General features: G+C 37.5%; 2 protein-coding genes across 30 annotated transcripts in view; both read right to left on the reverse strand.

Moving 5' to 3' along the window:
• IMPG2 (interphotoreceptor matrix proteoglycan 2) overlaps positions 1-7,955 on the reverse strand; it is a 56,075-nt gene extending 48,120 nt beyond the window's left edge. For 2 of the 5 annotated variants that reach the window (XR_001469469.4, XM_015296118.4), the window contains exons 1-2: positions 3,344-7,955; positions 1,805-2,047 (exon numbers count right to left, since the gene is read on the reverse strand). Coding sequence is in view for 3 of the 5 variants with exons in the window: in XM_015296118.4 (XP_015151604.2) it covers positions 1,805-2,047; positions 3,344-3,422 (322 nt within the window). In the remaining 2 variants the exon portion in view is untranslated. Of the gene's footprint in view, positions 1-1,804; positions 2,048-3,343 lie in introns of those variants that run through there. The other 3 variants (XM_040698102.2, NM_001044639.3, XM_040698110.1) reach the window with 3 other exon arrangements.
• Positions 6,032-22,040, reverse strand: part of SENP7 (SUMO1/sentrin specific peptidase 7) — a 40,318-nt gene continuing 24,309 nt past the window's right edge. For all 25 annotated transcript variants that reach the window (XM_040705162.2, XM_040705150.2, XM_040705115.2 and 22 more), the window contains 13 exons: positions 21,102-21,135; positions 20,206-20,379; positions 19,560-19,822; positions 18,908-19,041; positions 17,997-18,113; positions 16,391-16,510; positions 14,431-14,523; positions 13,420-13,610; positions 12,980-13,032; positions 12,623-12,660; positions 12,344-12,412; positions 10,405-10,555; positions 6,032-8,273 (listed from right to left, as the gene is read on the reverse strand). In XM_040705162.2, the coding sequence (XP_040561096.1) occupies positions 8,136-8,273; positions 10,405-10,555; positions 12,344-12,412; positions 12,623-12,660; positions 12,980-13,032; positions 13,420-13,610; positions 14,431-14,523; positions 16,391-16,510; positions 17,997-18,113; positions 18,908-19,041; positions 19,560-19,822; positions 20,206-20,379; positions 21,102-21,135 (1,575 nt within the window). In that variant the 3' untranslated portion in view covers positions 6,032-8,135. The remainder of the gene's footprint in view (positions 8,274-10,404; positions 10,556-12,343; positions 12,413-12,622; positions 12,661-12,979; positions 13,033-13,419; positions 13,611-14,430; positions 14,524-16,390; positions 16,511-17,996; positions 18,114-18,907; positions 19,042-19,559; positions 19,823-20,205; positions 20,380-21,101; positions 21,136-22,040) is intronic.

Below are 22,040 nucleotides of genomic sequence, written 5' to 3' on the forward strand. Positions count from 1 at the left end.
CTCTGATCCCACATAATTCTATTTTGTTCTCCAAATACATTCTTTGTATTTACTTTTACACAGACACTCAGCTACTCCTGACTGTAACTGTTTTTCACTGCTCTGAAGGAAGAAGAAATACAAAATGCGTGATTCAAATATGTGAAGCCAAACCTCTCATTCTCCAACAGGCCTTGGAAAAAGACTTTTCAAAAAAAAAAAAAACAAAACAAACACAGCCACCATGACTCAAATAACTCCAAATCCAATTGCTAGTCCAATTGCTAGGCCAAGATGTGCATGTTGTGGCTAGACGGAGTGTTCAGCAGACCATAGTAAAACTAATTCCTAAATGGTGCCAGTAAAAGAAGGAAGTTGGGAATCTGTTTCTTTTTGCACCAAGCAACAGACCTTTGTACAGACACCTGATTCTGTCACATTAGCCTAGCTGTAGTTTTATAAGCTGAATTAACAGAGTGGCCCTGAATGAACAAAGCAATGCAGCATCATCAGTTGGAACAGCCAGCAGATGTCCTTGAGCTGTAAAAATCAGCCATGTTTTCTCAAAACTGTTTCTTTAAGTCCTTGGTAGCATGAGCATAAGTCTGCAAGTGGGGCTCCCACAACTCCAGAAGGGATAGAGCGGCCTTCATCTTTTGGCTATTGAGAGGGAGGTGTTAACCCCATGAGCAGAAAAGCTGACCCAATACTCATGGTTGAAGTGTGGAACACAGCAACTCACCTTGTCTCAAGCTTTGCTGGACCTCAGGAAAATTGTTTAGGGTAGAATTATTGACCAAGGTGATTTAGTAGCCCACTGTTTACCACAGTTTCACCATTATATTAGTATGATCATACAAGCATAACAGCAGTGTAGGCAAAGGCCAACAGAGACTTTTTTCCCCCCCTTTTTTTTTTTTTTTTTGGTAGCTAAGCTACGTCTTTTACTCCTTAATAAACAATAACTGGAAGTGCAAAAGCACATGTCTCTGAAGACATTTCCTTCTTCCTTAAGTGAGAGCAGCTCTTCCCTGTTCCATTGATGGATTCTGGGTGAACATGTTAACACCCAATAAGGTGTTTGAATACAACTGTACAGAAATATGGGTTGGATGTCAGGAAATGTGCCTTCTCAGAAAGAGTGGTGAGGCATTGTCAGAGGCTTCCCAGGGAGGTGGGGGAGTCACCGTCCCTGGAGGTGTTCAACAGCCATGTAGATATGGCACAGAGGTATGTGGTTAATGGGCATATGGTGGTAATGGGCTGATGGTTGGACTAGATAATCTTGGTGGTCTTTTCCAACCTTAATGTTTCTATGATTCTATGATAAATGCAGAAAGCAATGCATTCCAATGGTGTCAGATACAAGTGTTAAAATACATCATACTGCTGTAATATTTCAAGGCATGGACAAAGCTGTTACAGAGTACATTTCAGATTTTCAGAGCAAGCTTATTTACACCAACTTCATCTCTATACAAAAGCCTCATTGCTGTTATACCACAGCCTTACACACAAGAGATTGTTTTAGGTGAGAGAAAAACCAACTACAGCCAAAAGCCACGTGGCTGACCAATGTCTCTGCCATTACTCTTCCAAAGGGTCCCTCTTTGTGTTCTACCAGCATTTCAAGAACACTAAAACAAAGCAGAATCTCAGAACAGCTCTCATAATGAAGATTATCACTAAGAAATTAAGTTTCTTGTGGAACAGTGTATTTCTTATTGCATGGTACTATTACGTTTAAAAACTCCATCTATTATTTTTTATTTATAACTAAATGTTATCAGTTACTCCTGAGATTATGATCTTGGTGCCCACTTACCTCTGAGCCTGAAGTATTTCAGATGGTTGGCAATAGCCTGTTCAACAGATTCATCAGGGCAGATCTTAACTCCACTGGGAAACAGAATGGAGCGCTTCCTTCGGCGCAGCAAATGCCTGTTGACTTGTTCAGCCTCCACAATGCCATGAAGCTTTCTCAGTTCAGGAGGCAGAGAGGGGCTTGCAAACTGCCAGACACCGAGCTGAGGGGTTGGTGAAGCATCTTTAGCCTGTTTTTCTTCTGCTGCAAAATTGAAACCACGTATAAATTTCTCAGATGAGGTAGAGATGCAGTCACACATTTCTCAATGCCATTGCTCTGGTCTGTGGGGGACCTGCTTTTTTTTTTTTTTTTTTTTCTGTTAACAAGCTTAAACCTGTCTGTGTGACTGTCCTATTACAAACAAACTCAACCTCTTTTACAGCACGTTATCAAATGAAACCTCTGACCCCGTGAATGTTAATGTTTTGTATTTAATTTCTCTTCTGGGATTTGGCTTAAGTCAGTGGGACTATACATGTCAATAATCACGTGCTTGAAATTTTCAAGGCCAGGAATGGAAAGTGTAATTAGTTAAAGTGCCCTTATTCCATACATTCTATTCACATTTATGTCCCATGCTTTAAGAAAGCTGCCTGAATCAGCAAGTAGCAACTTTCCCTTCTATCACCGCAAGACCGGATACCAACCTGACAGGAGGAGGGAAAGAAAGAAAAAGAAAAAATGGGACATCTCAGCTTTAGCTTATTGCTTTTTTTTTTTTTTTTTTTAAGATTTCCTCTGAGTTGTTCCATATTCCACCAGAAAAAAAAAAAACAACAGCCTTACAGCTAAGGGGAGAAAGCATCTATTCTCTAACCTCCACAGGCAGCTTATCTGAAATTAGTTAATTCAACCTTTTTCTTTCACTTTTTCCCCAGAAAACAATTGAATAAGAATCAAAATGAATAACTAATTACAGAAAGAACAGCAATTGTTTTATGGCATTTTTTTACCCCACAGATTGTAAATGTATTCTGCAACTTCAAAGTCAATAGCATTTCTGACTTTGATGACTGAAGGATAAAGATTGTGGCTATTCTGATGGTACACTAATAATAGCTCTAGAGCAGAAGGCCACCAGTAGATGATACATTGGAGGGAGAAGGGAACAAACAAGGTCACTAAGGCAAAATACCAATCTTTACCCAAACTGACACATTTTCACTGACCAAATGGAGGACATATATTTTGTTATCTAACACAAATTTACTAAATTAAAAAAGCACCAAGTGGAAAAGCTTGCTGATCAGTATTTGATGTCTTTCGAAGTTGGAAACCCTCGCACCCCATGCCTACATTCTATTCTTAAAACAACAATAAATCTTCCTCGTAAACCACAGCGTATTTAAAACACCGGTACCACAGCACAGATTTGATCAAATGTTTCTTTGTGTTAGCCTCCTTCATTTTAATTAAGGCAGAGAGACATTTTTTTTTTCTACACACCACTATAGGCAAAACCTGAAAACAAGAATATAAAGAAGATGTCTGCATTACCTGCAACTGCTTGAGGATCTCCTGTAATCACTCCCAAAACCAAGAGGCAGAGAGAGATTTTCCAAAGGAAGGCAAACATATTTACTTGTGTCCAAAAGCCAATAGGCAAGAAAAGAAGAAAATCCGTTCCAGCAAAAGAGTCGTTGCCTTTAACGTATGCTTGATCCAAGCAAGAGCATTGCCCTTCTTGAGAATGTCTTGACGTCACGTAAAGTTATCTTCGGAAGAAAAACATTAGGTTAAAAAAGTCAAACAAGACATCCTGGAAATGATCTTTTCAAAGTGAGTATTCCACTCCAGTGAAGAAACAAGGAGAGGTGATGAAGTAAATGCCTCGGAGCTGGCAGATGGACTGAGACAATTTTTTAATTTTAATCTGGCCAGCTAAGCTCTTTACTGGAGCTTGTCATACCATTAACAGACAGTCCAAACAAGGACAGCACCTTTCACACTTAATTAGCCACGTATTTTCACGGCCCCTTCAATTTCTGCCTGTTTCTAAAAGTCATACTGACCACAGAGTATCAGTGTGAGCACACTACTCTCCAGTGGAAGGTCTCCGTGAGCTTTGCCTTCTGCCTGTACTCATGCGTGTACCTAAGAATGCACTGACTTGCTTGTAGCACTGATGAGCACAGAGATAAGACTGAAACAATCATTCTATAGGTGTCATTCTGGTGGCAGAGGTAACACGGTCCTGCTGCTTGAGTCTGAGCTGAAGCAGAAGATCTGCTGCCACACCACTGCCCTTCACATCCCAGGATAAAACCAGGGCAAATGGCGATTCTTTCATCTCTGTTCAGACGTAATCTGAGATGAGCATTAAGAACAGATTTGTGCTGATACCTGGAGAAATGATGGGTTAAGGAGAGCTGTGGATAGGACAGAGGGTGCAGGAAAACAGCAGCATCTCAGCTCCCCTCCTCTCCAGGGGTCAGCTCAGTGCAGAGACGTGTATGGAAGCCAGCCCGCAATGGCAGGCAACAGTCAAACCATGAGAAAAACCTAATGGGTGGCACTGCTAGGGACTTGCTGCTCACTGCTTTGATCATCCTGGATATTACGAACAGGACACTCACAAGAATCAAAGAAAACCACCATGTATTCATCCTCTGTCTTCTGACATGTAACAGACTCCAGTTGATATTTTCAAAACAACAAACACTTCTTTGCTTCCCACAAAACTGCTAAACTGCACTTTAAATTAAAATGCTGAGCTATTCTGACAGCCTCTTGGACACTCCGAATCTCTCAGACCAGTGCTCTTCACCTCAGCTGGCTCTGTCAAGGTAACTACACAGCTGGCAGCAGCAAGTGTGCAGTGCACCACTCTGAAGCTGTATCTTGAACAGTCCTGGAGAGCTGAGGCACACAGAAACGCTGCACTTGTGCCCAAGGAGGTTGTGGATGCCCCATCTCTGGATGCGTTCAAGGCCAGGCTGGATGTGGCTCTGGGCAGCTTGATCTAGTGGTCGGCGACCCTGTCCATGGCAGGGGGCTTGAAACCAGATGATCTTTGAGGTCCTTTTCAACCCAGGCCATTCTATGATTCTATGATAAATTGCTTCCGAATCCTACTGAGCACCTCTAGGCAGAGAGAGCCACTTCTGAGGCCAGTTTGGGTGCCTATACTACGATGCTAGATTCAGAAACACACACCAGACTTTTTTCATCTTCTGCAGACACAGGAGCTTCCAGTGCCATGAATGCCTTCCTTCCATTAACCTGCAAAAATGCAAACAGAGACAAGAAACGGTATACAAACCTACAAAGGCAAAGGCTCTCTTACCTCATGAATGCAACAGCATTTAGAGAAAATTCTCAGAATGCACGAGCATAAGGGTATGAAACCCAATAAAAAGCTTTCCTGAGAAGTTTTCTTGTTTTCTGTGTTATTACGCATTAAGCAAGGCCGGAGGCTACTCAGCCTTCCAATCTATCAGCCAAGCACAGCCTGCCATTCTGCCACCTCTTCCATCATGTAGCATTGTAAAGTACTTGGACCAGTAACATCAGGAAGTGAGACTGATCAAATTAATCAGACACTTCATTATTTGTTCTGTCTGTAATGTCTAATGTAAATCTATTCCTTGCATTCCTCCTTTTATGAACTGTTCTTCAGGTGAGTACGTCTTACCTTGTTCAACAGTAAACTACTGATCAGTTTGCTTTGAAGCAACACACCACTCCACCACTTAAGTTATGCAGGGATTGATAAGGAAAATGGAGATGCAGAAGATATACAAAACAGTCCCTGAGCCAGTCTGATAATCCTATATAGACAAACGCTACTAGAAGTTATCTCTGGAGAGTTTATTTTATATATATCAGGACCATACCTTAACCCACAAACACTTCCTAGTGTTCATGCATATGGCTGGAACAGGGTGGATTGCAGCTGCTTGGCCCAGGTATTTCCCAGGCTGGTCATTCAGGTTGTCAACACTGTTAAGCCCAACTAGATAAAAATATAAGGCTGCTGAGTCAAAAGGCAGTCTTGCTTGCCACAAGAAGCTATGATCTAGCTGCATGCCTTTTTATGGACTGAAGAACAATTAATTGCTTTGATCAAAAATTGAGTTCAGAGAGACATACTGAGGACGTATCTTAAATGCAATAAGATGGATTATCTCATATTTAACTCACTGGTTCTTTGTGGCAGAAGCAAAAAGAATGGTGACAATCATGGTCAGTAACTTCTGGAGGTTTTTATTATCAAATGTATTGGCATCCCCAAAGCACATTGCTAACATTAACCTACAGTAAAGTCAATCCTTTACTGTTATAGAATCATATAAAACCAATTTAGAAAACTTTATACATATCTTTTACTTTTAAATATCTACGTATAAACCAGTTAATCGAAAAGAGAATAAATATTGTTTTATGATATAAACCAATTTTATCGTAAGAAAAAGTCCAAAGTATTTTTAATAAGGGAACACTGAAAATATTTCATCCATTAAAAAGGCGTAGAGAAAAAGCACACATTTCTGCATTTTATCATTTATCTCTTACAATAGATACAAAGATTATCCCTGGGAGCGAGAAATGGTGGTGATGAGGTTTGTGAGATAAAAGTCACACAAATTTCTGTGATGAGAGTGATGGATATTGGTGATAAACCACTGAGTTGAACTAGAAACAAAGTAAGAAACTCAAGATAAATACACTGGGCTGCCCACAGTTACACAAAAAGTAACTGCACTCAGCAAATTATGATTTGAACTTGTTTCTGCTCTTCAGAAAGAATGCTTCCTGGTTTGAGAAACAACACTATTTGTTGTCAGGTTTTTTGGATGACTGCGCAGAACCTGAAGGAATGACTGGATTTTCCAAATGCTCGGTGTCAGAGTTGCTTTGAGGAAAGGGGCCCTGAGAATTCTGCCACACTACAAATTTGTCCACATCTTTAGGTTGCCCTCAATTTTTACTTTAACTTTCCAGCCTACCTCCTTTGAGACCTCTGGTTTTGCAGATATGCTTATTCTACAAATGGCTTTGGTGGTTATCTGCAACGTGGTTCTTCTGGGGACAACTATGACACTTTAAGTAACTTACAGTGGGTAACAGGAGAAAGCATCCTCTCGAAACAGCCACCATCTATCGTGTAATAACTATGGGAAGAAGTGTACGCATATCAAAATATTATTGAAGTTTTCCATGACAACTGTCTGAGAAAAACTGAATAGATATATACAGACTATGATAAACTTACACTAGTTTAACAAATCAAGTCCTGAGTTCAAACACTCGGATATTTGGGTGCCTTTACTCAATTCTCCCAAATAAAGTATAAATTCTGTTTGTCCTATATGTAAGTAACATGTCTTAAAGACATACTACATATAGCCACATCCTTTCTAAATGAAAACATGCTTATTTCTCAAATATCTCAATCTTACTGAGCCACAGCCTACTTGCTTTTCTAATGCAAATGATGCCTTTAAGACTGACAGGAGTAAATCCCCAAAATAAGGCAATTAGGAGAAAAAAAAATCTATTGCCTACATGTACTGTACCAGCATGTACTTCGGGAGCAAGACTCCTAAAATCTGACAAGAAAAGAGTTATCATAAAGGACATTCAGAAGAGCCCACTTCTGACTTTAAAAGATTTCAAAATTAACTCTCAAGCAAATAAATTTTTATGATGGAAGTGCTAGGGAGGAAAAAAATTAAAACCCCGAAGTGTCGAATCCCAGCAGAATATTCTGAGAAATGCAAACTATTTCTGTATATTATCAGAAACAAAACAGAACAAAAAAAAACCCATCTCTAAAGAGAATCAATATTATATCCTTAAATTAAAACAATACATAGTATTCATTCAATCTGTATGAACTGCAAAGTAGAAAGAGACACAGTATAAGGTCAAAAACCCATCTTTGGGCCTGACTCCTATGTGCTCATCCAACTCTGTAAGGTTTATATAGAACTGTAAAGAACAGGCTGCAAAAGATCAAAATATTTTCACATCTTTGTTGCACATACCTGTACACATTTTCATATCCCAAGTTAAAAATATCAATTAGCAAGTCACATGTATTAGCTTTAACTTACATATTTACACTTATCTACAACCTTCTCTTCCCCTCCCCTCCCCCCCCCCCCAATGGCATTCTATCATCACTGAATCCAAAGTAAAATAATTATTTACATAAATACATAATGAACAAACAAAAAAACATTTTTTTCTTCCTCGCAAGGCAGACAGAGCCAAAATGCTGCTAAGCAGAGTTCCAGGAACTTTATACAACAGTATTTTTGCCAGCTCTGGCTGATGGGATTTATTAGCTTCTGCTGCCTCTGAGCTGTTGAAAATGCAATTGCAAGATCAGGTCTTGGATTTCTTCTCTTTTGCTTCTGATCACCTGACGAGGAAACCACTTCTCCAAATGCACTGGCTGTTCAAAGTCAACTATGGGATTCTGGTAAAAAGAGAAAGAAATAAAAACAAGAATGTTTACAGCATGAATTTCCCATTACAATATTCAAAAAGAATTCCAAAGCCTTCCATACTGCTGAGACCTAGCATGCATAAATAAGTTACCACGAGATATAGTGGTCAAGATCTAATTTAAATTCCAGTTCCTCCACTATAATTATAGTCATACATAATGTGAGCTTCTTGTGGTAAACAAAAGACAGATTATCATCACTTCCTCTTAAAGATACTTTAATATAAGCTCATATTCAATGCTGATTCTACATACTGTCGTATGGTTAGACATGCTCTTGATATTTAACAAGAGGCAGCACTTCAGTCAAAAAACAAGCATGTACGATCACACTGTATGGAATGATTAAGCATACTGCAGTCAAGCAAGCTCAAAAAAGTCTCAGGCACATTTTTTTATTGTCATGAACTGACCTGTCTGACGGAAGAAAACAAAGAAGCATGAGTATTGCCAGCAATTTTAGTAGGACATAGAGAGGGGAGAATTTGGACCAAAAGAGGAAAGCAAATTCAAATGGCTGAGATATTGATAGTTCTGGCAATAAGATCACAACACTACATCCCAACTGCCAAAGTTTTTTTTTTTCTTCCTTTCCTCGTCATTCTTTTCCCATGCCTATTTTTCCACCTTCTCCTTTCCATGAATAAAGAGTCACGTAAATTCAAAAAGCAAAGTGAGAATGGCCCATGAGTCCTGGTAAACTTAGAACAAACAACAAACCACCTCATCCTGACCTTGCTTCTGTATTGTTAGAGAATGGGCAGTTCAGAACACTGGTAAAAATAAATGAATAAATAAATAAATTCATCTTCCACCTACTTATCACAAAATCACTGAATGGATGAGGCTGGAAAGGACTTCTGGAGGTCACCTAGTCCAAACTCCCTACTTAAGCAAGGCCAAATAGAGCACATAGTCCACAGCCCACATTACATCTTTGACTTTAAACTGGTGACACATGGATCTGATAGATGGACCACTTGGTGAATAAAGAATTGGCTGGAGAGCTGCACTCAAAGAGTTGTGCTCAACAGCTCACTGTCCAAGTGGAGACAAGTGATAAGTGGTGTTCTTCAGGAGTTGGTATTGGGACTGGTATTATTTAACGTCTTTGTCAGTGATGTGCACAGTGGGATTTAGTGCACCCTAAGGAATTTTGCAGATGACACCAAGCTGAGAGGTGCCGTGGACATGTTGGAGGGACAGGATGCCATCCAGAGGGACTCCAACAGGCTCAAGAGATGGGTCCATGCAAACAAACTGCTGTTCAACAAGGCTAGGTGCAAAGTCTTGTACACGATCACAGGCTAGGTGATGAGCGGACAGAAGGCAGCCTTTTGCTGGACTTGGGAGTACTGGGGGATGAACTGACAAAGGGCACTTGCAGCTCAGAAAACCAACCATACCCTGGATTGCATCAAAAGAAGGGTAGCTAGCAGATCAAAGGAGGAGATTCTCTCTCTCTACTCAGCTCTCATGAGATCCCACCTGAAGGACTGTGTTCAACTCTAAGGCCCCCGGCTTAAGAAAGGCATGGAGCTGCTAGAGCAGGTCACAGGGAAGGTCAAGAAGATGATATTTAGAGGTATGTACTGAACATGTAAAAGAGATTCCCTTAGCTTTGTGCACTGTCTCTTAAGGATCTTACTTCCATCTCTTTGCAGAAGCTGCTGCCTGCACAGACAGTGCCATTCAAAGGCCAAAGGAAAAACTGAACAAAGTTTGAAAGGCAACAAGAAGAGAGGACATGCACAGAAAACATGTCTTTGTACCATCTGTAGGCCAGAAATGCATAAACTACATAGGATCCAAATATATCCATACAGCTGCAGACCTTGAATGTGTCAGTGTAAATGCAGTATTAAACCACAAGGTTAGAAATGCCTGCCTAAGAAACCCAGAGGAGAGATTGTCTGTGTTCCAGATACAAAGACCTCCTGCCACAACACAAAGAACAGCTTTTATGTTCTCTTCCTCAAATACCTTAGACAACGTTAGACGCTAAGCAACACAGGTTTTCTGACTGGGTATTTCTCTCAGAAATAACAGTTTATGGTTTGAGATGATTCTGGGGAAAAGAAAAAGCAGATTCTTCTAGTACCTGGAAGAAGCTTTCCACATATTGTAGCAAATACACCCCACAGTCACTACTGTTATCTTGTTTAGGCACTCTGGGATAAAAGTCAATCATTGTTGATTTACTAAATTCCCGACGCGTTTTCCGTTTAACTTCCCATTCTACTTCAAGATACCTATAAAAGAAAGAAAATAGATTAAATATTGGAAAAATAACTCAAATAACTCCCAAGCTCAGTGCATTTTGAGATGCTTCTCAATATTATTCTGGAGCTGGACAAAATGTTAAGATAGCCTTAACCAATTTATTTCGCAGAATCTATAAAAGAAATTCATATAAGTAACAAAATTTCCACTATCCAATATTCTACCATACACAGATTCAGTTCTGTCATATAATATACAATACACAAAGTGGAAAAAATATGTGAAATTATTATTTAAAAATAATAATCATTATCATCATCTGCACTGAGTTTATTCAATCTCTTAGGATACTACGTCATTTTTAAACCTGAGAATTCAAAGACAGAGTGTTCAGTGAGGCACATGTCATAAGTACTACAAAAGGACTTATGCCTGTAGACTTTAGCTTATTTGGGTCCCAACACTCAAAGCATAATGAAAATCAACTTAGGGAAAAATAAACTGAGACAGTGGAGGTTTAGGTTAGATATTAGGAGGAAGTTTTTCACTCAGAGGGTGGTGATGCACTGGAACAGGTTGCCCAAGGAGGTTGTGGATGCTCCATCCCTGGAGGCATTCAAGACCAGGCTGGATGTGGCTCTGGGCAGCCTGGTCTCAATGCCTGGTGACCCTGCACATAGCAGAGGGTTGAAACTAGATGATCACTGTGGTCCTTTTCAACCCAGGCCATTCTATGATTCTATGAAAGAAGTAGTCATGGAACCTTTGTATCAATTTTCTTTAAATTTCTGCTTTCAGTGCATAACTGCAAATTGAAGTTATGATGCCTGCTTCCCCAACTTCACACCTCAGTAAATCATCTCTTTTTTTTTTCCTGACTTTTTTGATACCTCTGTGACTGAACAGCAAGGAATCTCACTCTCTGGAATTTTATCTCTGAGAGTAGCTCAAAGCATAAATCTCTACATCAATGTATTAAACAGATTTAAAAAAAATAAAATTGCTATTTCATTCTTCTTCTCAAGACAAACACGGTGGGGAGGTCTCTCTAGGGAACAGACACTGTCAAAGAATTAACTGATTTTCATTTTCTCCCACTGTAGTTTTATGAAGGATTTACTTCTACAAGAAGGATCTTTTCTGTGTAGTACCTGGTTTACAGACTTTTGCTTCTTTCAGTGAAGTGAATACAACAGAGTACAATAAAGATCAATTCTATTTATCTTCAAATAATGAATATTAGCAACTTTTTAAAAATGTTATGATCGCTATTGAAGTCATTAGGAGTACATAAAAAAAACTGTAAATTTCATGAACTCTTCCAATACTTGCATACTTTTCACATAAAAGATTCTCACTTTTCAAAATAGATAATACCACTCTGATATTACTATCCTGACACATGACACTTGTAGACAGCATCAGTGTAGTTTCTATTTTTTTGTACATACTTAGCTGTGTATTTAACACAGGAATTCCGAAAGCTCCACAGAAAAAATGAAGGCCAGCCCTTTGGAAAATGTATCATTTAAACTTTGAGGTATTCATTTTAAGTACTTTACAAGTATTATTTATTTTGAACTTTAGAAAGAAGTCAATTCACCATGCAATTCACAATTTTACATTACATTTAGGCTGCAAAACAAAGACATGCTTCTTGCACAAACCTCTGTATTGCTGTTACAATAATGGTTGTGGCTGCTTATGACTTATCCTTTAGCAACAGTAAGGTACGTCTTCATAGAGAAAAGTATTTTAAACACAGAAATATGACCAGCAGTATCTCCTTCTAATAAATGGAAACTATTGTCACTTACTCTCTCAAAACCTGAACTGTCTTCTGCACAGAACCAGCTTTCAAAGAATCTAAGATCAGTATACAAGGCCTGTAAACGACAAAGTCAGTTTAGTCTTTCATTACCAACACTACCGAAGCAATTTTTTTTTTAATATAGCTTAACAAGAGCATAACTAAACAACTGTGCAAGAAAACAGTCAAGTCATTACAGCTGTAGGTGTACAACAAATAGCTGAATCAATCATCATTTTACTAAGATCTTTAATGATACAACATTAACATGAAAACAGAAACATACCTTTTACAAACTTGCCTTTTGGAATTATTTAGGGAGATCTGGGAGAAGAGAAAATAAAATTAACCTTACAAAAAGTACAAGTATAAAAACAAATGTCTTTACAGATTTAAAGCCAGAGCCTTCCCTTTCAGGAACAGAAAACTATATGAAATCTTTTAAAATGTGAAACAATAGCATAAGCAATGTAAACAGGCAAAGGAAGGACTTCAGACTAATTCAAAGTGCCTTGCATAGGCTACAGACCACATAAATAATGACAGCTACTGCAAAAAGATGACATAAAATTATTTGTTCAAGTCTCAGAGCCTTCAGAAATGAAGTAATACATTTCCTCTGTCAGTACAGAAAGGCACTTACTTTAGAAATACCTGAATCCAGGCCTGAGGCAGAAGCAGCAGATTCATTGCCACCTAGTACAAAAGAGCAAATGTAATAAGTATTAAGATTCCTTACAGTGAAATATTTTCATTTCCAAATTAATGATTATGTGCATTCAAAAACAAATAAATTTTGCTTCCCTTCTAAATATTCAAATAGCAGATTTAGAGGGCCTCCCATCCTGATAATACTCTTAATGAAATCCAAGAACTTTCACTCATGATGGGAAATAAGTCACTGCTTTACATCTCTTCACTATTTTCCAGAGTTGCAGGAAAAAAAGAATGCAGTGCAGTCCTTGCTATGCATAGTAATATAAAAACATACTACAACTTAAGAAATAGCTTTTAAGACGTTATTTCTCTCCTTCAAGGATTAATTGTATATGAACTGACATAATTTTCTTTTAGATTATCTACCTTTGGAGAATAAAATTCTGTTTGCATCCATTTCTTCTTCAGGATAGGCCAACACTGAACCAATTACAGAGTCCTCACTCTTGTTCTCTGACTGAAGTGGAGATAGGTTAAGTGAATTTTGATGGGGATGCTCTTCGTATACAGTTTCTTCTAACCAAGGAAAACAGATAACTGCCATGTACCAATGAGACCTGCCCAACAGTGAGGAGAAGGAGAGGAAAAACATCAAAATTCTGTTACATTTGGTTCTGAAAAGGATATGAGAAGTTTTTATAACGTTGAGAGCTTGTGGACAACTGATCTACTACACATAACTGCTGCCGCAGTATTCTTTCATGGTATCACACATAAATCCTCTGACTCACTTTTTTCTTTACATTAGGGCATAACTGAGAAATAAGAATAAATTCCATCCACAGCAAGTTATAGCACTCTTTTACCACCCATCCCAGTGTAAATTAAGTAATAAAATAATTGGTGACAGTGATCCCAGCTTTGAACATAGTTGCAAATTAAACATGACTCTGCCTTTATGTCTTCTTGTAGGTATTCAACAGTAACTCTCAATTACTATTCATCTTTCCTGGAGTTTCCATGTGCAGGTCAGTTATTCAGCCAGGCCCAGTCACAGTGCTACTCCTGCTCCTTTTACCGTTAACCCCATGAGTTGCTTTATAGAAGCATTACCTGCACAGGAATCATCATAATGATATGACATTTATTTTGAAATACATAAAAGCAATTTTCAGTAAAACCAAGAACAAAGATGTAAAGTTTACTTACAACAGCACTAATTAATAGGAAAATTAACCTCTGAAGAGGCTTCAAAATTCCTAATTCCATACCTCACTGCTATTTCAAAATCTAATGTGTTCATTTCCAATTATCCAAGCCAGCAGTCATACGGCCTACAGCCATAAATCTTTAAAATCACCACAACATTCAAATATAAATCTTTAAATATCTAAATCTTTAAATATCAAAAAAGGTGTCTGAAACACATAGACTTACTCCTCATTCACAGGCACGAAGATATAATCTTTACTGAAGATGTTTATGTGACGAGTCCATGTTCTTACTCTTTTGTGTCTTCTTTGTGCCACTCTGAAAACCAAATGACAATTACTATTGAGATTCGTCCGTTAGGGTAATGTATACAGATTAGTATTCCTTCATATTCCTAATGCCTCAACAGGTTTTTCATTTGCTCTTGATGTATTTATTTATTTATTTTGGACAGAACAAAAATAGACCAGCAGAACATTAAGCCCAAGTAACTAACAAGCCATTTCTGAACCACCTTAAACTTTTCTGGTAAACTATCCATTGATTTGAAGGACTTGCTGCAATTATTTATCTAGTAATTATTTACTACAGCAAATGCAAAAACTGCATCTAACTATCTGTTAGTGTAAAAGCAGATCTACAGAAGTTCATAACAGCCATGAGTTCAGCTTCACACTATCTCTTTTGAGGGCCTATTCAAGTAGTCTTGATTTCAGAAGCATAAACATAAATGCCTTTCATAGGGTAACCCAGCAAACTGTAGCAAAGTCAGAATCACAGCACAAATTCCCTCCAGTCCTGAGCTTTAAAAGTTGGATCACATTTCATTTCTATGCCTACAGACATAAAGCATGGTAAAAGGAGTCTAGGAGAATAAGAAAGAATTTACAAGAAATTTCAGTTCAGATTTTCAGTTTCTTATTATCATTAAGTTAAAAATGGAGAGTAACGGTTCAAGAAACTTTGTACCAATGTGAACAGAAAGCAAAATCAAGAAAAAAAAATCCTATCGCTATTTTAATTACAGTCTGAATTATGATTAAGAATCATAGCTTCAATGTGAGAGGAAAGGGAAAAAAAGGAGTAAGGAATGGAAAACGAAGCTGCTGAGAAGCTCTGCAGAGGACATTGTTAAGTGAAGGCTTGCTGCTAACATTCTCTGCTATGTGATTGAGAAGTGCTGGAAATATAAATGGGGAGGACGTTTGCAATTTGGAAAAACATATAAGCATCTAAACTTTCTTAACATGGACAATTTTGTCTCCAGTCCAAAACATTCAGGATCGGAAGGGAGACATCTAATAAAAAAAACAAAAAGACATTCTTTGAAGCACCGTTCCTTGGATTTTTGAGACTTCCTTCAAAATACTACTGAGGTTGTGTTTTTTTCCCCCTGCACTCTGCAATGACTGTGACACAGAAACACAATGCTACACCTTTCTGCAGGTGCCCTAGTTCACCAAGAGAATGAAAAAGTGGGAGAATTCATTAATAAAAGAAAAATTGGTTCAGAGATGAACAGAAAAAAAGTTCTGATAAGGTGAACGAAGAAAACTGTGTGAATGCTTCTGGCAGATGACCTAAGTGAAGCAGCAGAGAAGCTCCACTCTCAAATATCAGTATTAAGAAGGAACTGAAAATCTGCTAGGGACCCTTTACACAGTCTTAGTTGGAAGCACAGAGTGATAAAGCATTCTTGAGCCCCCACTGAAACATTTACTGAGAATGTATAATTCCACCACGTTAAGAGTGTAACAAACACATATGTGTAAATTTGGCGTGCAAGAAATTTTTTTCAGTGGAACTTTGGACAATAATTTATTATCAGTGTGCAACATGAAATATGGGGTAAATCTAAAAATATTTCTGGACATACATTACTTAAAATGATGCATACCTTCCAAAACTGAATCTATAATATAAAAATCCCTAAGTAACTGCATAACGTGAAGAAGAAACTCCTAATAACGGGGGAAGGTATTAACACTTTCATTCCTATTCCGTTTGAATAACATACAGATTTTAATTAATATATTTCGACTTTGAGTTACAACATTTAACCACTAGCCCTTTGGAGAACGCTGATTAATATTTTATGTGCTAATTTGAAGACAATATGCAAATCTCTCAACAGCAGCAACAAATAGCTTGCTTGAGGTCATTATGCCATCTAACAAGAACTTACGAAACTTTGGGATCTTCCTCAGAGAATTTTTCTGTCCTTGTCAGGCACTTATAGAAGAAGCTGCTAAAAATGTGTGTACGCTCAGCAAGATGCTTTGGTGCCTTCTCCAACAACAGGTATCTATCAAAGAAAAAAAGATAGAAATTAGCATAGTCCCTTTCTGGAAATTATCTTTACTGATGAAGAGAATAACTATTATTTTAATGACTTAGCATATTCAGATTATGTTTAATGTCAGTTGCCTTTATCTACTCTATGTTATATGTGGTTACATGGATGAACGCCATAGACTCAAAAGGCCAAACAGCTACTAAAAACGCAGATGCTTTTATCTCAGGCTTGTGCTCCAGTATTAATGTTGCTACCCTTATTTTTACAGCTATGTTTCTAGGACTTGCAATAAAGCCAGTCTTTATATAAATAAGCCAGGCTTAATATAAGACTATGCAGTGTTACACTTCTTTATTTACAAAAAGCGTGGAACAGGTCAGCAGTACGAACTGCCAGCTTGACTTCTGCAAGTTAGACACATGAAAGTTGAGATGAACTTTCTACAGATACTCATTTAGTATTATCTGACTGTTGATCATTTTACTATAAACAATGGCTTGAGTGCTTATTCTGTCACTCCAGAGGTCAAAGCTCTCAGTATTTAAGTAATTTTATATAAGGTGTCTCCAGTTTCATTTGATGAAATATGTAACACAGTCATATATCATACAGCTTTTAACACAATGAAAGTCAAGACTATGGGAAGAAGTCTAAGAAATTTAATAAGCAGGGGGGTTTTCTGCATTAAATAACTGCATTAAACTCTTTTATTCAAACTTCCTTTTTTCTGGTAAAAAGGAGCTACAGTTATTACAAGGGCTACCCTGCTTTTTTTTTTTTTTTTTTCTTTCTAGTTTAGAACAGCATACATGGGCTTCTGTTGTAAAAATACAAGAAAACACTCTGGTACATTTCCTTTCCCATTCCTTTAGACTAAAAGTTTTAACTGGCTCATTATTGCTCATGTTTACAGAAGCTATGGCTGATGCCAAGCTGAATAGAATTCTTGCAGTTAACCTTCAAAGAAAGTCAGAATTCTGCTTAGGTCTAAGTCAGCACAGGGAAGGAATGCCTACAACATCACTTACTCTCACAAGCAACTTCAGTAGGATGGCGTAGTGCAGGTAAGCTCACCTTCTTCAAAAGTGTTATGTTGCTTTCTGCAGGAGCTGTATATCAGAAGAATCCCTGAACACTTACCCAGCTTCATGTAAACCTAGTAAATAAACTACCCAGTACCTCTTTTTGTTTAACTGCCTGATGAAAACTGGTCAGCACTTTCTGTTCTGGGAGATACCCATGCAGCCTTTTTATCCCTACAGCTTTTCAGTCTATAATCTCCAGAGCGTATCGTAGCCCTTGTAAAGGTCAACAAGAATGAAATTGAAACAGAATAAACTTCAAAGGGTATACAAAAGCTTTAAAAAAAGACACACAAGCTGATAATACTGTTATTTTTAAAATTATTATACCATAGCAACCAACTCTTACAGTTACATGAAAGTCCTGATCAAGTCTCAGAAAGAAGAGGAAAAGTAAGCATTTGATTACTTACTTCAGATAGAAATCAATGATGACATCATTAAGAAATTCTCCGTATTCTAAGCATTTTAGGTCTTCTCTTGTGACTCCAAGTCCTCCTTTTGCAGGTGGGGGTGGATAAACTATCAGACTAGAAAACACAAATCATATTATAACAGTGAAGAACCACGTTTTACACAACACTTCTTCATACGGTCATTCTACATGGAAAAATACTTTCTAGAAAACCTGGGAAAGTGCAAGTTCTCAGAATCTTTAGCTATCTCAAAAGTTCTTTACACCCCATAATAAGAACATTTACAAGAGTGTTTATGTCCCACACTGCACACTAGAATTTTGAGAAAACTTCTGAAAAGGAAATTTTTTACTTTTACATTTTCCTCCTTTTTTATTTTCATAAAAGTAACTGATAAATGGCTATACAAAATGGGAAAAATAGAGCACATACTCTGAAAAAGTTCTTAAGAACAATTTATTCCAACTAATATTTGCCATACTAAATATACGACACCTGCATTACACATTTGCACGTTCCCATTTTCTAATGTATTTTGTTATGCAAGGTCCTGTAATAACTAGTGAAATATATGACAAACTAGTTATACATTGATCAAATGCAACAGGACAGCAAAAGAAAACATTGTTTAAATTAAAAAATGACACAGCTCAAGTAAGCAATCATTTTGCTGTAATATGAACTTAGCGGACACTCATAGAGGCCATAAGAACCCTATGCTCCCACTGATGCATCCATGATCTGGCCTAGAAGTCACAGTTCAGGTATTCCCTGATTTCTGAGATTTTATTTCATCCTGTAACACACTTATCTTGTCTGTTAACTATTTTGAATAACTTCATTTATATCTAGCAATATTATATTCCATAACACAACACTGAAATGAACCAGAAATGAAAATTACATACTTCTTAACTGCTCCAGATTCTCCTACTTCTTTCCATTCTTCATTCGGTGCAGAGGATAAAGAGATAGAATAGCAACCACTATTCTGTTTATTCGCAAGGGCATAACTGGGCCTGGCCACTTTTGGTTTTGGCTTCTATCAGAAAAAGAAAAAAATAATAAAAAGTATCACACAACATCATTCAGCATTTCAAGCTGCAAAGCAGCCCAAGGAATATCAAGAGGTGTCTAAAATGGGCAAGGTACACAGCTCTTCCTCTACTGCAACTATTCACTTCTAGTTCAACCGATAAATGGCTCCAATTGCTTCTTACTTGACTAACTCCTAGCTTGCTGCCCTGGGGACACCACAAGGGCAGGGAATCCCTATGGTCTGGGCATATGCAGCCATAAATCAATCAAAAGCTTGAGCATTTGCCACTTATTGATGAGGTCTCTATACACCATCCCTTCACACATATCATCTAGTTTATCACAAATTGTCCCCTTTGTAAAAAAATAAATAGGAAACAATTGTGTTGTGTGTGTGTTTTTTTGTTTTTTTTTAAACTAGAGATATACAAAACTTGTTTTCTGCACCTGACTGATTCAACACTGGGAGGAATATGGAACACCAACAACTGGTGATGAATCAAGCAACAGTTACTTGCTAACCTGAAATGTAGGCTCTTGAGCAAACGAGATACTCTCTTTTGTTGCACACTGCTTTAGCAGATCCTCCCTGGAACTTATAAAAGAGCTCTCTTCAGGAGACAAGTCCTTAAACAAGAGTAAAGCTTGCTTCAAAGACAACAATTCAAGGAGATCTGGCGCTCTGTTCTTCTTGCTTATCTCTGTAATTAATTCAGACAGTCTGACAACGTCTTGTTCTGGGAGTGGTTGGGACAGTTCAAGAAAAATAAATTCACTACATTTGGCTGGAAAAAGGAAAGAATGGATACTGTTAATGATTCAGCTGTGTGACAAAAGTCCATCTGCACACCCACAAAGGAGCATAGAGAAACAACAGCAGGAGAAGCCCAAATAATATCCTTCCTGGGTTCATCATAGAGGCCCATCAGCAGCCCAGCTCCACAAGCCCAGAGAAGCACAAGGGCACAATGGCAGGCAAAAACCCCAGTTGAGGACTTGGAAAAAGGGACATCCCCATCTGGGCTCTTCCCAGGGCTGTCCCAGGAAGGCCTCAAGTCCAGGTGTGAACCCCATCCAGATGAGCTGATGCTAGAGCACCTTGTAGATAGAAGGGGTTTGCTGCTGAGGTGCATTGTACTCATGATGGGACATAGGCAAGAGTACTCACATGGTTCGCTGCTAACACGTTTTCCTAATTGGGTTTCAATCTTTTCTAAATAATCCACAGACAACCAAATGAAAATTACTGTTGTTGAAGAACAGCCACCATCATTTCTCCACAAGCCAAACCTTCTCACATCCAGGGTATCCACAGTCAGCTTAATATTCTTATTAAGTGCCACTGTAAAAAAATAGGATTTAAAGTAACTCTATTTGTGGCTGTAAAAGAGAAAGCTACACGTGTCATAGTATGAATAGTTAGCGTTACTACATACTAAGATATATACACCATCAGAATTTATTATAACTGCAATTGTATATTTTATTCCTGGCACTATATAAAATGTGTTGAGAGTTTAGTACTTAAATCATTTAAATTACATAAAACAAAATTATCAAACTGTAACGCCAAAAAATTCCTATTTTCTCTCAGTCAACCCAACTCAGAACTACTCAGAAAACTTTTCCTGTGAGATACAGTAAACCACGCATCATCTTGGGAAAACAGAGTGAATGCAAATCTACAGTTATGTTCCTCTTGGCTTTAGTCAACTCATACATTTTAAATAAACCTAAGGGTATAAAATCCCTGACGTGAAAGGATTAGTTTGAAATATGTGAAATAGTTACACTTAATACAGGTCAACACTTAATATATGTAGGAATGCACAAACAAGGCCACTAAAAGTACAAGTTCACCTTAGAAGTGCAAAAAGTAGCTGTTATCAATGCTTACACTACAGATAGCACTACCTCCATTTATTGAGGAATGTTTATTTCAAAAGTGATTTGGTGTCTTTGTGAAAGATTATAAATTACTATCAATAAAATATGTTGAGTATCATGTCATACTCTAAAGATTAAATTTAAAGTTAAGAAAAGGCTAAATAAATTTTGCCTTACCTTGAAATGGTATTGTAATATACTTGGTCATAAACTGAAATAAGATTGAAAAACAATATAAATGAATTCACTTTTTACAGGTTGAACGTTTTATTACCTCTGCATCCTCCCTTGCTGATAGCCAAATAAACTGAAAATAATATGCCTAATTTGAGATTTGTCTCTTTCACATAAAACAAAATTCCTAAATGCATATTATGAATTTAAACTGTTGCATTCAGATTCTTTAAAAAGAGAGAAAGAAAGGAAGAAAGAGAGGAAGAAAGAAAGAGAGGAAGATTAACACTTAAAACGAATTTAAGGAGGTATCCTTTGATAAAGACTGTCAGTTGCACTACCTGAATGAAGGACACTGTCAACTGTCCACACTGGGATGTGACCTTGGTATTTACACTAGTCTTTTTAAATGCCTTTTTTAAAATTAAATGTCTTTAAAGTTTCTACGTGCATTGTCACTATGTTAGAAAAGCATAGTTAAATAAAGGAAGTTTTATTGTCACTTTTACTGAAGGTTGTAGTATGTGCTGAGAGAAGAGGTTTCTTTTCCCTTACAACAGTATACACGAAGAATAAACTTGTTTGTCCCCTAAGGAACATTTTCCCTTTCCACCTAAAAGTGTTCTATTCCAACTCATCTCTGGAATTATTTTGTCATTTAACATAGGACGTTTCCATGAGATGTTTTCATTACTGCATCAAAACTGCTGCACAAAACTGCTGTTTTGTGAAAAGCTGAGATTATTATTGCAAACTACAGTATTTCAAAATGTCTTACTGTAAACAAAAAAGACATTTGTATTCCAACACTTTTAAATTTCAATACATACAATAACCTGTTCAGAGACCTATATAAATTCCCACAGTTGGTACTGCAATTAAAGTACACCTTCACTTACATTTCTACACTTTGTTGAGCAGCACGTTTGTCTATGCAATTAA

Source organism: Gallus gallus, chromosome 1 (genome assembly GCF_016699485.2).
Source record: "Gallus gallus isolate bGalGal1 chromosome 1, bGalGal1.mat.broiler.GRCg7b, whole genome shotgun sequence".
Lineage (NCBI taxonomy): Eukaryota > Metazoa > Chordata > Aves > Galliformes > Phasianidae > Gallus > Gallus gallus.